General features: G+C 35.8%; 1 protein-coding gene across 9 annotated transcripts in view; it reads right to left on the bottom strand.

Moving 5' to 3' along the window:
- Window positions 1-14,929, bottom strand: part of Malrd1 (MAM and LDL receptor class A domain containing 1) — a 725,534-nt gene that overhangs the window by 198,824 nt on the left and 511,781 nt on the right. For all 9 annotated transcript variants that reach the window (XR_015449658.1, XM_087207225.1, XM_087207223.1 and 6 more), the window contains one exon: window positions 5,745-5,873. Coding sequence is in view for 8 of the 9 variants with exons in the window: in XM_087207225.1 (XP_087063351.1) it covers window positions 5,745-5,873 (129 nt within the window). In the remaining variant the exon portion in view is untranslated. The remainder of the gene's footprint in view (window positions 1-5,744; window positions 5,874-14,929) is intronic.

Raw genomic sequence — 14,929 nt, 5'->3', positions numbered from 1 at the left:
AGAGAGAAGGAAGCCTAGCTACTCCTCCACCTGGTGGCAGACCTTGGTATCATCCATGTGGAGCTGGTTTTAGGTGCATGCAGAATATAAAAGTTGTGGGGTCAGGAAGCCTTCCTTCTAGATTTCAGAAGAAAGCCTGGGAGGCCAGGCAGTGCACCCCAGAGAGGGCAGTGTGTGAAGCTGTGAGTGTGAACATCGAGGTCCAGTGGAGACACCAGAAGTTTGAAGAAGCCAGGATCATAGATCTGAGGCAAACTACAAGGAAGGTGTAGAGCTGGCCCCAGAGAGAAGTCATGGGAGCTACAATCACTGGAAGTGCTGTAGTGGTGGAGCCACTCAAGCCCTTTGGAGTTCACGGTTTGCCACAGATTGCCTCGAATACTGCACATGAAACTGCACAAACTAATGTTTTCCAGGCTGGATTTTGGGCATGCTTTGTATCCTCCTGTTTGTACCTTTTGAAATGGAAATGTCTATCTTGTGACATTGAATGTTGGAGTGTTTAACTTTCTTTTCATTTGTACAGAGGCTTGCAGCTAAGAGTTTGCCTTAAATCTCAGAGGAAACTTGGACTTTTCAACAATGGTGAAACTCTTAGGACTTAGGCAACTCTTGGAAATGGACTAAATTGGTTTTGGCATAAAGGAAAGTATATGTATATGAGTCTTTGGTGGGCCAGGGGTGTAATGTTATGGTGTATGTGTCTAGAAGGTTCACACGGGTAAAGGTGGGGCTTTTTCAGAGGTGGCTGAATGTACAGTGTGTGATGGTGGGATTAAGGGTATATGACTACTAAATCAGTCCACTGATTGGTTTCTTACAATACTAATTCCAGTAGCCTAGACAGAGTATAAGACAGAAAGACACTGTTAAAGTCCCTTGTTGCTTTGCTATCTTTGATTCTCCATGAATTGTTGCCCCTTTGCCACCCTGCCTTGGACCCAGCTGATTATGGACTGAAACCTCTACAAACTGTGAGCTCAATAAACTTTTCCCTCTTTAACTTTGGGTGGTAGGTTTTTGTCTCAGCAATGAGAGAAAAGTAGCTAAGATAGACACCTTCCCCCAAATTTCTAAATAAATCTCACTGGCCTCTTATAACTGTAAGGAAGCTGGGAGAAAATGATTTTGTTGCCCATCATGATCCTGCTACAATTAAAATAGGAGATCTGTTTTTTTTTTTAGGAACAGAAAGGACTGAATAGACACCTACAGGTTTTGCCAGGCTATTTAACTGGTGCTGGCCAAGGCTGGAATTTCTGCTTTAAGTATTGTAATGAATACATTCTCCCTTCTCTTTTCTATGGAAATCATATCCATCTTTGCAGTCCAACTGAAGCCCTAGCTCTCCCTTCCCAAACCACATCAATTCTTAGGGTGATGTGTGTGTAAGGCATTTTACACACAACCACTCACAACCATTAGGGTTGTGATAGGTCATTTTGAAGTTTATTATTTCTTTATTTTGTATGGTTGTTTAACTGAGTTACTACTAACATTTCTATGTGACCAGTTACTATTACTAAACTTCATTGTACACATAAGTGTTTCAGTAAACATCAATGAAAGGTGAGTGATAGGAGTACTTTATATTATTTCTTAGTGATGAATATACATCTGTATATTCAAAATACTAGAGTTACTTTAGGAAAAAATGTTTTTTCAGATTGTAATCTTTTTCACAGTCCCTTCAATGGACTTAAATCATGATTAGCTCTCTTTGCAACAACTGGCATTTTCCCAGGGTGCCCATGTGGCTGTAGGATTAGTGCAAATATTAATCAACATGTTTTTAAAAAGTAGTTCCATGGGTAATAACATTTAGTTCCTCATGTCGACATATTCACTTCATTTTTAATATACCCTAGTGCACGGTAGAGGAGTATTAGTGCTCCCTCAGATGATAATTCTTTTTCACTGTGGCATGGCTTCTTGGTGCCCTGAATGGAGGATTGTGAAGAACCTCAGTGCCTGGGGAGGAATGTCGTGACTGAGTAATTACTTGTGTCCATGTTGTGAAAGGCAGGAGAGAAAACAGCCACGAGCACTGCACACCTGGGGCCCAGAACAGCTTGTGCACTGATTACAAGTGACAGGTTGCTGAAAAAGAGCACACATTCTGAATTATTGACTTAACAAGAATCGATCACATTTGTCATACCAGCATGCCTGTCTGAAACAAGAAACAAGATGCAGAACCATTTTATTTTTGTCAATAACCTATAGTAATAATTTTGTCAATAACCTACAGTAATAATTTAGCCATATGAAACAGCTGCCTTTCTTTTCTGATAGTATAAAGATATGTACAAATATGAAAGTGATGAAATGGAAGAGGTTAACATTATTAACCCTAGAACACTGAAATGGAATTTCATTTAATTAAATATATTCAATTACTCAATTTACTCATTAATTCTCATAGCATTCAATAGGATAGTTGTTATATCTACTATACAGATGACAAAAACGAATGTCTGAGAATTTGAATAATTGCCAACACATGAAAGACTTAGTCAAAATCAGGACTGCAGTTTAATAACTCCCAAGTTTAATTCATTTCTTATAGTTCTCTAAATGTCACTTTGGAAATCCTGTCATTTATTCCATTATTCACAACAGATGATCTGGCTGCAGGAATCCCATGGTATTGCCTACAATGCATCCAGATAATCATCAGTGTAAAATACTGATGAAGGAGATTTTCAGAATTAATATGTCTCCTAATATCTGTGTGTACTGCTCAGGGCTGTTTGTGAGTGTGAACAAAACCTATCAAGAAGTTCTTAAAAAGTGACTATTTAGCAACCTTGTCCTTTAGTTTTCATAAATTTAAATATTTCATGCATGGTTCACCAACATTGTGGGTAATACTAATCACATATGAGTATGTAACTGACTTCAGTTTCTGAAATGAAAAACTCTGCCTGTGTGCTTTCATGTCAATATCTCAAATAGATGTGGGAAAAATAAAACTCACAGAAGGCAGCCTGAGAGAAAAAATGAGTAAAGAAAGAAAAAAATAATAATATAGGTATCACAAAGATTTAAAAAACCAAAATACTTTGTAGCTATTTCTTAGTTTTGTAAACCTATATTCATATTACAAATACAGATGTGTGTAGGCACATGCAGGGACATACACATACACACACAACATTCTTCATTTGCCATCTCCAAGTGAGTGGTGGTAACTTTATTACTGACAGTATTCATTATACTTTAAAGTCAATGAGAAATCTTTGCATTTAGGAATAAGTTTTACAAAATTAGAACCAAAGAATTTGTATTTTGATACTATTCCCCGCCGTATTTTTCTCTACAGCTCAAAGTGCATTCTTGAAGACTAAGACACTATCTTATTCATATTTAAATACTCAATTCTTAGAAAGTTCCTTCTAGAACATAAAGGAATAGGAATAAATGGATGATTACGATGCTTATATCAAACTTTTTAATATAGAAAGTCTGCCAAAAAAATGTATACAGATTTCAGGAAAAAATTAGTATGAAGTTTTTTCAACAGATGGTATTAGCTTCGTATGGGGGACCTTAGAGGATGTTGTATATCGCAGAAAATCCACTACCCTGCTGGCCCTTAGAGAAGAAACTGAAGATGCATGTGCAGCAATCTCAGTGACCAAGGTTACCCAAGCAGCATTTGCCAGGCCAATAATGTCTGGAAGCCAATGGCTACCACTTTGAGCACCTTTTGTAATTGTAGAGACCAAAGATAACTTGTCTTAATCTCATGAGGTCCCAATAAATTTAGTATTAAAATATTTATACAAGTTTTTCTTTTCCTGGAGTGTGTACACATACATTTGTGCATTTTAAGTGAAAGGAAGATAATTTAATATTTGTATTAACTTTTCTATATGTGTTTGATAGTCATTTTCTCTTCACTAGATTATGCGGGTCAATACAGCTATTTCAAAATCATTTTTACTTTTGAATTTTCACAAATTTGTACATCATGCATTTTATAAGATTAATATTTATAATACTATAGTATTCATAGTATACTCTAAAACTGTGCCAACCATTTTTACTTCTTTTTGCACCTTCATCTAACATTACAATATGAGCTAAACCTTGAAAACATTATGCTAAAGCAAATTTTGTATGATTCCACTAAATGAGAGTCATAACCTAGTCAAACGCATAGAGACAGAAACCAGAATGCTCTTTGTCAAGGGCCGAGGGAGAGGTTGACAAGTTCTGGAAAAAGACTGTGGTGATGTTTGTACAACAATGAAATGCACTTCATGCAACTCAACTGTACACTTGAAATCACTGAAATGCTAAGTTATTGCCAGTGACCCTAGTATTGATTATGCCCAAAGCAGGCTGTGAGCAGTGTGGGATAGTTAGCCCCACAATAGCCTTGATTAAAGAAGCGAGTCTGGCCAAAGCCTACATGCCAAGGTCAGAGTAACTTGCATCTGAATTCTATTTGCACAACTAAAACCTCCTTCACTAGAAGGACAATGTTCTAGTCCTATATTTTGTCTCTTCTGTTCTGAATTCGTGGGCCCTTTGTCTTTTTCTTTGACAAGCCTTGTCTTCATTTCCATAGTAACTACACGACTGCATGTCCTCACACACAGCTTGCATGTAGCTCACCTTTACCCCAATTTATTACCAATAAAAATCAGTGGCTTGGACTGACCAGTGCCTTTGCTGGTTGCCCCAGCATGGGTCATCCTAGCTCCTCAGTTTCTCTGTCTCTTTAGTTCTGTCTTTCAGTTTTTTGGGGTTTTTTTCTCAGCCTTGAGCCATAGTACCGAGCAAGAGACTGAAACTTACTGCAGAGGTTTCCAGTAAGTTATACCACAATTAAAAGAAAACAACAAAAACACACAAAAATAATGAAAGAAAGGCAATGAGCCCTTCAGAAGCATCACCTGAGAATGTAAGCTACCAGAGAATGAAAGTGTTACGAGCTAAAAATTAAAAATTTAAATATGCTTGAGCTATAACTTGTCTCCAAGAACATCAACATTAATTCCTCCATTCTTGTGACATTTTCCCATTGAGACAGAGTCTGCTTTCTTTCCCTCTTTGAGTCTGAGGCTTTGCTTGACCACTGGAATGAGTTTTGTGTGACATCCTAGAAGATCTGAGGCTAAGTCCAAATAACTCATGCTGGTTTACATGAAGCTCTAGGAATGCTACCTCTTAGAACACCAACTTTAGTACAAACCAGCGCTACATATGATGGCTAACTACTACCTTGTTGTCTGTAGCTGCCATGTTATGTAAAATTCAAGTCTCGTAGAGTACACCTGGAAGATTAGTTGCCATGTCAGGCAGTATAGTCTTTTTCTAGTGCAATGAAGTCGATAAAATTAGTCACTAAACTGGTATTTCTTAAGTTAACTAGTTAAAAAGGTCATTTTAGCCTCATCTATACAATCAATATTTTTTGGAAAAAGAAAGAAACAATAGTGACAAAGGTAGTTCACCGTCTGACCATTTTCATTCTGATCATGCTTCTATTATCGGAAACTTTTCTAAGTGATGTGCTATAGTTTTCAGTATGGAGTAAACTGGATGAGAGGACCGCTGTTTAGCGATTTGTACAGAAAAGTTGAAGGAAATGTTTTGGCAATCCTAAATCTATTCTAGTGCGTGAAAGGAACATTTCTTCTTGGCCTCAGTGTCAATGTGTTACTCTACTCACAGGGAGGATATCTGAGCTCAGCTGGCTTCATTACAGCCGGCAGATTAGATAAACTTACCACAGAGAGCTTCGTCGGATCTATCGGAGCAGTCGGGCTTGTAGTCACAAACAAGGTAGGACGCAATACATTTTTTGTTCTGGCACAAAAAGTCAGTGGCTTCTGAGCAAATCTTAGAAGTTTCTCCAACTAAGGAAAAAGCAAAACAAGGAGTATTTAGTTAATAGTTTCATTACACTTGAAGACTCTTGTTGTTTTAGGGATTCCACGCTATTTAATAATGCCATGATTTTAACACTTGGGCACAGTATCCTTGTTGTTGAGCAAATTATACAGAACTTACTTTTGAAATACATTTTGACCACTCAAATGCTGACCTTTATCTGTTACATAAGCCCAAACTCCTCATGAAGGCAGTAAAGATCCTTTCTTGTTGGTCCCCACTTACTTTTCCAGTTCCATGTTCTGTGCTCTTCCCAGCATCATCTACATTTAAATTATATCCTATGGCTGAAGGTTTCAAATATATTCCATTCTCTCATTTTTTTTGTCATATATTTACCCATGCTACTTCCTCTGCCTGCACTGGGTAGTCTGCCGCTCAACTTCAGACTCCAAAGAACAACTGTTCTTTCTATCCTCCTCTTCCTTTCTCTTTGTCACCTTTGCTCCAGGTCTGATATGCTCAGTTTCATGTCACCTAAGAATCTTCTGATTCCTGCATTAGAGCTTTCAGCTCACTAAGACTGTTTACATATCTTTCTGTCCCTCTCTACTTCAAAATCTACAGAAGCAGAAGTTGGCATGGTGCTCTCTTAACACCTAATATATAGGATGCGTATTAAATGTAGGTTAAAATTATTGAAAGCTTCATTTAAAGGGAGATTAGAAAAAGTGAATTGATAATAGACTTTTAAAAATTCATGTATTTGGGGGCCGGGGATTTAGCTCAGTGGTTTCGCCTCATGCTGTGCAAGCACAAGGACCAGAGTTCGATCCCCGGTACCAAAAAAAAAAAAAAAATTCATGTATTTGAATATTATTTTAACTGTTATATAGACAAATGATAATAATTCCCACCTTTATGTTAAATTACATTGAAATTCTAAAATTATTTTTAAAGACACTGTTAAGGTCACCTGCTGCCTATGCTGCCTGTGAGCACCATGTTGTTTCTCCTCTGTGAGGCCTATGTGCCATCTGCCCTGCCTCAGAGCCAGCTGACTATGGACTGAAACCTCTACAAACTGTGAGCTAAGTAAACCCTTTCCCCTCTAACTTTGAGCGTTAGGTATTTTGTCTCAGGAATGAGAGAAAAGTAACTAACACAATTACGGAAATTTACTTAAATTTAGGCACTGTTCCCTTGAATGAAAAGATTAAAACCCTATAGACTTGACTAAAAGTACACTTTTATAACCTTTAGATTTTCCCCATAACAGCTAAAACCTGTATGATTTCCAAAAAATAAACTTCATAGCAAAATTCAGGGAGGGCAGGGGAAGGGGGGAAAAATAAAAACCAAGAGAGATTATGTAAAGGTACAAATTTCCAATGATGAATGTCATTATACTGTATACCTAAAATGTACCAATGATTAAAATGAATAATTGATAATGTGAAATAGGAAGAAAAGGTCCAAAGGGGTAGGGGAAGTGGGAGGGGTAGGGGAAAGGAAAGAAGGGAAAGGAAAAATGATGAGATGGAAAAATGGAAACAAAGTCTTTGTAAATAGGGAGGAGTGGAGGGGTAAAGGGAGTGCAGGGAATGGGGAAAAAATAAGAACCAAGTTACATCATGTAGAGGTACAAACACCCAATGAGAAATGTAAATGTATTGTATGCCTAAAATGTAACAGTAAAAGAATTTTAAAAAATAGTAAAATTCAGCCTATCCAAATATGAAGAATGTACAGAGGGCATCTAAAATAACAGCAAATATTTCAACTATGGGCAACTAGGAAGATGAAAACTCAAAGGTCATGTTCACTGAATAGTTTTAAAATGTTGCCACATAAATTTTAATTAGCACTAGTGAGACTTTAAACTTAACCTAGAGCTGGATGTGGATACTGCTTAGCATGCAAGTCTGTTCATTTGAGATTATCTTATTTTTCTATGCCATAGGATAAGGAGCCATATAATTACTCCACAGGGAAAATGTGCTTTGACTTCAGTCTAAATAATTGGTTCTTTAGTGTTTAAAAAATATGGTAAAATAGACTACATTTCTGAATATGGCTTATTTTCCTTAACAATATAGAACTGTGAAGACATGAAGAGAAATCAAGTGAGTATTTTGAACTTCCATAAATCAAACAGTAACTACATTTTCTATGGTGTACTAGGTACACAAGGAACAAATAAATGAAAAGATTCAACAATTTTAAGTAGTCTATTTTAAGACAAGAATCTGTTAAATTCAAAAGGGAGATTATTTTAGTGAGAGACTGTATTGCGTGTGTTTAGTCCTTTTCAATATGTTTATTCAGCCAAAATGATACAAACAGTAACCATTCAGCTGGTTGGGAAATACATGAAATGAAAGATGGTCTCATATATTCTATAACTGGTAATATAAGAAAGAACATCAATGCTCATAACAGACCATTGAAGACTATCTGGCTAGCAGAATATGGCATATAAAACAGACTAGATATTTATTTTGCTAAAAAAAAAAAAAAAAGGTTTACAGAAACCTAAAATCCTGAAGCTAATGCACTAAAAGATCCAAGAAAGAAGGAAAGACCTGAAAAATAATGTGGCCATAAGAAATGATTATTTAATCCAGTAAAATCACGAGGCATCCATAAGACCAATTTCCTTTACATTGAAAAAAAAAACTGTAATCAATATGAAAGTAACACATTTTTCTACTCATTTATATTCATTCCATAATTTATAATTCTTTGTTGAAAACTGAAAGTCTTAGTTAATGTACCAACTCTTTTTTTTTGGTACTGGGGATGGAACTCCAAATCCTAGGAGTACACAATCCTGACACTGTACATTCACATTGGCTTCTTTCTTGCTCTTAAAGTTTCTATTGTTCCAGCAATTTTAGTATTAATTTGTTGTTTTGGAATTCTCATTCTTACATCATGTACTGTACTATGTGTGGTGTCACACAGTTTAGGGTTTGGATTTCACTTTTGTTTTACTGTTTCCAAGCCTCTGGACAGGCCACAAATTTTCTAGAGTGCTTTCTGATATACAGCAATTTTTCTAGTCATCGAAAGGCTGAGATTTTATGTGAAGAGCTGAGGTTTAGATCTCCTCTTATCGTAGGGATTCAAAATCCCAGCCCCAGATTCCACGTTCCATGTCCAGGACCCCAAATCATTTAGGGCTTTGCAAAGTCGGCTTTTGCCTATGACCTAGGTTTTTATACCTTGCTTTTGGTTACACATCTCAGATATTTTCTTTCCCTCTCTACATTTCACTTAAGAGTAATATTGAGTAGTTTTTAAACATATTTCCATTTTTGTAATGAGAATCACATTCTATGATATGATTTCATTTGATGTATTACAATTTTTAATAATTTGATACTTTAAACATTTTTAATAAAAACCTCAAAAATTAATTCTGCCCTAATAATTCTCCCTATTAAAATTTTTATGTTAATTGCATTTTGTCCAATAGTAGGTTCAAATATTAACAAAACACTGTGACACATATAATCTCTTTTCCAAAGATCATTCACCCTAAACTTATCTTCACAGATGACTGCTTATTTTATGTCATTGCTCTCTCGTTCTAGAAAAAAACCATGGGGGCAAGTTTTGCAAATCAAAGAAAATCTAAACTCTGCTTACAATGTGTTATTATGTGGTCAGTATTTTCAAAGGTCCAGAAAATGGCAATGTTTTTCATTCTCGGAACTATGATCATTTAACTTTATCTTATGTTCAAAAAACTTGCAAGGTTTATAGAACGTCAGTACACATACCTGGCAATTGATAGCAACATAGCTGAAACTGTAACCTTAGTGTTCTCCTTGACAGCAAAGTTAAATTTGAGTCAAAATTATCAGAAGTGTCAGACTCACTGAATTATCTGTGTAAGGCAAGAGTTAAGGTAAATATAAAAAAGGTGATTTCATTTGGAATATACAAAGTAGGATGTGTGCTAAAAAATATTCTGAAGATTTACTTTTCATTAAAAAAATAGGTGGCTTCTACACTTATGTTTGTTAGAAAGAAAATTTCATATTCTAAACTCTCCTTTATGACATGAAACTCTGATTTTGTTTTTGTATTTTAAATATCTAGCTCTTTAAAATGAATTTTCCATATAATTTAAGAATAAGAGACTGTGGAGCCCTGACCTATATATACTTTGTATTTCACATTACTGATTTAAAGACTTTGGCAAAAACCATGTTTAGAAGACCTAGGAAAAAGGAAGAGGAGATGGTAACAAAATAATCACACCAACAAAACTCAGAACCAAGAACCTGACAAGGACCACGATGATTTATGTATAAAAAAACATTTGCGATGGTATAAGTTTCAGAGGTTCTCATTCATGCCTTACCTCTTTGTCGCTCCTAAAATAATCTTTTCTCAGATATGCAACGATTCCCTAACTTCCCCTTTAAAAGATATAGTAACCCTTTCCATTGCAGGACTTTGTTGTTGCATCTGATACACCAAAGTCTCTTCCTTTTTATTTTGTCTCTCTCAACCTGTTGGCGTCACGTTCTGGGAACCCAGCCAACATCTCTGCACATCCCGTCTTCTCCCTGGTTCCTCTCCGGTCCAGGCCTTCAAATGCAGGACAGCATCCTGTGAACCTGACCGGTATTTGTGCACTCTTGAACTCTTCCTGGAGGATCATATTTACCACCATGATTTCAACGCCATATGGGGCCAAGAACCTAACAGCCACATTCTAATCTGTCCCTTTCACTGAGTTCTAGATACTTAGCAGAACTTTCTTGTGAGATTTCTCTACAAGATATTAGATTTCTCTACCCTTGCCGCACAACAAACCTCACAATTACCACCTGTGCATGGTCCACAGGTGCACATCTTTTTCATCTACCTGTGTCTTCATCCTTCCTCAGCCATGTGGTGGAGATGGCTGGCTGTTTACAATATATGATTCACCCTTTCCATAGCATACAATTGTTTTTGCATAGTGTGGGTTATCTGTGGAACTGTATTTAAACTTGATGGAACTGCTTGGGCTTTTACCACTGCACACTGAATAGGTAGCTAGTGTTAAATGCATGCATTCTAACCATGCTATGAGAACTGAGGGCTAAGTGCTGCATCAGGTAAAATAATTTCTAGAATACTGTGTAGCTAAAAAATGGTTTTAAGAAAACTTTCCACCATGAAAACCATTAAAAGGATAAACAGGCTTTGTGAAACTGACAGTCATTGTCTAAGGTAATTTCTGAGATGCAATATACTCTTTTAATTCAATAATGTATAGAAGCTCAGCTATGGAGGGAGACTGAAAGCCTTTGTACTGAGCAGCTTCATCTCCTTCCACTGATCATCCATCCATCCATGCATCCATTTAAAATAGCAGTGGTGGCGAACCTATGGCACACATGCCACAGCGGGCTGTTTGAATCACTGAAACCTCTAAAAGATTCACCATCATGGAGATAGAGTCTTGCTAAATCACTAAGTTGCCCAGCCTGGCTCCAACTTGAAATTCAGGAGAATTCCTCAAGCTTCCCAGAGGCAATTTATTGGCAGCTATATAGACAAGAAGGCCTATCACACAGGCTGAAAAGAGGCAAAAAGAAAAGATGATCTAAGCAAAAGTGAATCAGAAGCAACATGGAGTATTGAAATAATAAAGGTTCCTTTTAAAGAAGGTGAATTTGGCATGAGCCATGAAATTACAAGAGAGAAAGAGCAATCACCCTAGGAAAATGTAATGATTAACAATCGGCCCTTCATTAAGGTTATCTATGTGCATGCTGGCTTCCAGCTCTACCTTGAAGAAAATCATAATGTATGGGAAATGTCATGTGTTTAGACCTAATTAGGATATTCTAATTGCTATATTAAGAAAGAAGGGCACTTTTGCTGAAGGGTTACCTCTGCTTCCCTAAAGGAGCAGTGGAAGGTGAAATCTGCACCACAAAGCATCAGAATCATGCACATCTGTTGAGGATGGCAAAAGGAGGCATGCTCTAAAGATCACTTCATTTGTCTAAGATATTATATTTTCTATGTTCAGATAAGTTTTATATGAAATTTATAATACATACTAGAGATAAACAGTCAAGTAACTGTGTTATATGGCAAACAGTACATTTTTTTTTCAAACAGTACATTTTTACTGAGTTGAAAACAACTATTTTTATCTTTTCAAATCAATGTTGTTTGGTTATTCATTGCTTTTTCATTTCCACCTACTCTAGAGTGGTAGAGAGAAAATAAATTTTATTTCTATCCCAGTATTTGTTAAATCGCCAAAGTAACCTGAAAGGAAATATTCAAATAATCTGAATCTCTAAGTGCTATGGGTTTTGGATATTATTGTGAGGCACAACTTAGTCAATTTAGTGAAAATTCATGTTTTAAAATAAAAAAAGAATAAACTATTGTGACAACTAACCTAAGACTGTAATTTTCCTCTATTCAAATACATATTTCTCTTATGAGAGAAAATTCCATTAAATTTCAAATTCCATTAAAATCATGGAATATTTAGAGGTTAAAACTATGCTTGTAGAGAGTCTCAAGCCATAGGCATTCCCACCCGAGCATCTATATTTCATCTAGAATGAAGAAATCAATTGTTAATTACTACTGGCCCTATAAAAATGAGATGAGATTGTGGGAAAAAAATCAAAATGTCAACATTTTTCAGCATGGAATATACAAAAATAATAAGGCAGCATATTATCTAGAGCTAATAATACCATATTGAATTTGTTAAAGATTTATATCTTTTGTTAAGTGTCCTCTTTCCTCTGTCTCATGTTGGAACTTTAATTCAGCATTTTGCTAGCACTTTTTAATTTTAGTTTGAGACAAATTCTCACAGTGTTGGACAGGTTGGCCTTGAGCTTGTGGTCCTCCAGCCTCAGCCTCCAGAGTAACTGGGATTACAGACATGTGCCATCAATCCTGGCTTATTAAGCACTCTTGCTATTTAGAAATGAAAAAAAAATGATAATAAAGGGGTTAAAGGAAACTTTGAGATGTGATATCTATGTTTATGACCTTGCTGGTGGTGACTGTTTCATGGTGTATACTCACGCCCAAACTCATGGAGTTACATACATTAAATACCTGTTGGACATGACAGTTATATTTCAATAAAACAATTTCACAAAAGCAAAAAAAGAAATTTTTATCCTAGAACACTGATTTTTTTTGGTTTGTGCCATAACTTTGGCCTGCAACCTAGAATAAGATTGAACCACCATAAACTCAGGTGGATGAGGTGTTTCTTAATACTTACTTCCATAAATGTGAAATATTACACGTAGAATTAGTCTTTCTTACAGTATTCATTCAGGACTGCATGAAATAACTGATGAAATAAATGAGTCACAGCTCCATGTTTAGTGAATAATCTCAGTAACATAGCTCAAAAAGAAGTGGCCACACACGAGTTTTACACAATGACTATTTATATAAGGGACAAAAGAAGAGGAATTGAACAATATTATTTAGGAATACAAACAGTTGTAAAATAAGTCAAGTAGATCATTATCATAAGAGGTAGGGGATTGATTCCTGCAGCAGAAGTGAAAAGCTCATGACTATAGAAGAGCAAATAAGGGATTTTCAAAGCAAAGATAATGAATTCAGTTTGTGTGGAGTAAATTACGGAAGCATTTTCTTTTATTCCTAAGATGAAAATGTACATTAAAATATTCTTACTACTGTTTGCACATTAGGATTACCTAATATTTTAAAAAGTGGTATTTGGACCCCACTCCCAGTGAGAATGATTTAATTGCTCCAGATTGGGGCTTAAGCAGAGAATAGCTTTGTTTCCCAAGAGACTTGAAAGATTTTAAATTGCAGCCAAGATTGAGGGTCACAATCAGCAATGCATTTCAAACACTGTTTAAAAGTAAATATTGTTTAAAAAATATTTTTTAAAAAAAAGAGAAAGAAGGGGGAGAGAGAAAAAAGAAGAAGCAAAACAACTTTTTGCCTCTTCCGAGAGACACATTTGTTCTCGTGGGTAGCACTAGTGTCTGAACTAAGGGAGGACTAAGGGCTTGTAGTTAAGCAAAGAATGTGTTTCTAGAATTAGGCTTTCTGGAACCCTGGGAAGCCAGAGATGCAGAATATTTCAGATTATCCAAACAAGAAGGCTGCACATTTCCCCTTGTTGAAGAGATAATCCATATGAAGGTATGTTTTCACAGACTTTCATTCTACAACTTCTGCATCCAGCGCTCAAATGAAGTTGTATTCTGTTCAAACTTCATCCTACTGTGTTTATGATGTTTAATACGTACTGAGATAACATTCAATCAGTGATTTTACCTGCAAAAAAATCCTGGTTTAAATGAACTTACACTAAAGATGATCTGAAACTACACTAATGGGAGGAAAATTACCAATTATTGAATGATAAAATTATTAATTTCTTAGTACCTTCAGTTCTTTTATTTTTAAGGAATAGTTCAATTAACTATTTAGATTAAAATAACCTTTTAATACTTTGATCCATGCTTATAGTTAAAAGCAATTAAGGAAATGAAAGTATTATCCAGCCAAACAAATTCCTGGGATTCTTTGATAATCAGGATAATCACCTAATTCCACATTTTAGTTTCCACCAGAGTAGGACAGTTAAGAGAATTCTAATTAACCATTAAGAAATAAACAACTGAAATGGGTCCAGAGTATTCCCTTAGTGCAAAGCACAACAGACTAAAAAGGGAATATGTAGATTATGCAACTAAGATTGCAAAATGTACCAGTATTTTGTAAAGGGGAAGAGAAGTAATAAAAATTCATAAGACTTATGGCATATTCTTAGGTATGGCCCATAGGAAGAAGGAAAAAACAAAAATATGAAGCACAGTTTTTTTTTTGGGGGGGGGCGTACCGGGAATCAAACTCGGGACCTTGCACTTAAGATGCAAGTGACAGAACCACGGAGCTAAATCCCTGGCCCCGAAACATAATTAAAATTAGACAAATTCTGAGTGGTCAAAAGAACATAGTTGAAGAACATTTAAATATAAGCACCATAACATTTTTGGAGGCTTAACTGTGCCATTCCATTCATATTTTGAAGTTT

This window comes from Heterocephalus glaber, unplaced genomic scaffold (genome assembly GCF_053883595.1).
Source record: "Heterocephalus glaber isolate CG9 unplaced genomic scaffold, H.glaber_assembly_v1.0 deba00000768, whole genome shotgun sequence".
Taxonomy (NCBI): Eukaryota; Metazoa; Chordata; class Mammalia; order Rodentia; family Bathyergidae; genus Heterocephalus; species Heterocephalus glaber.
This window is presented reverse-complemented; position numbering and strand designations above follow the sequence as displayed.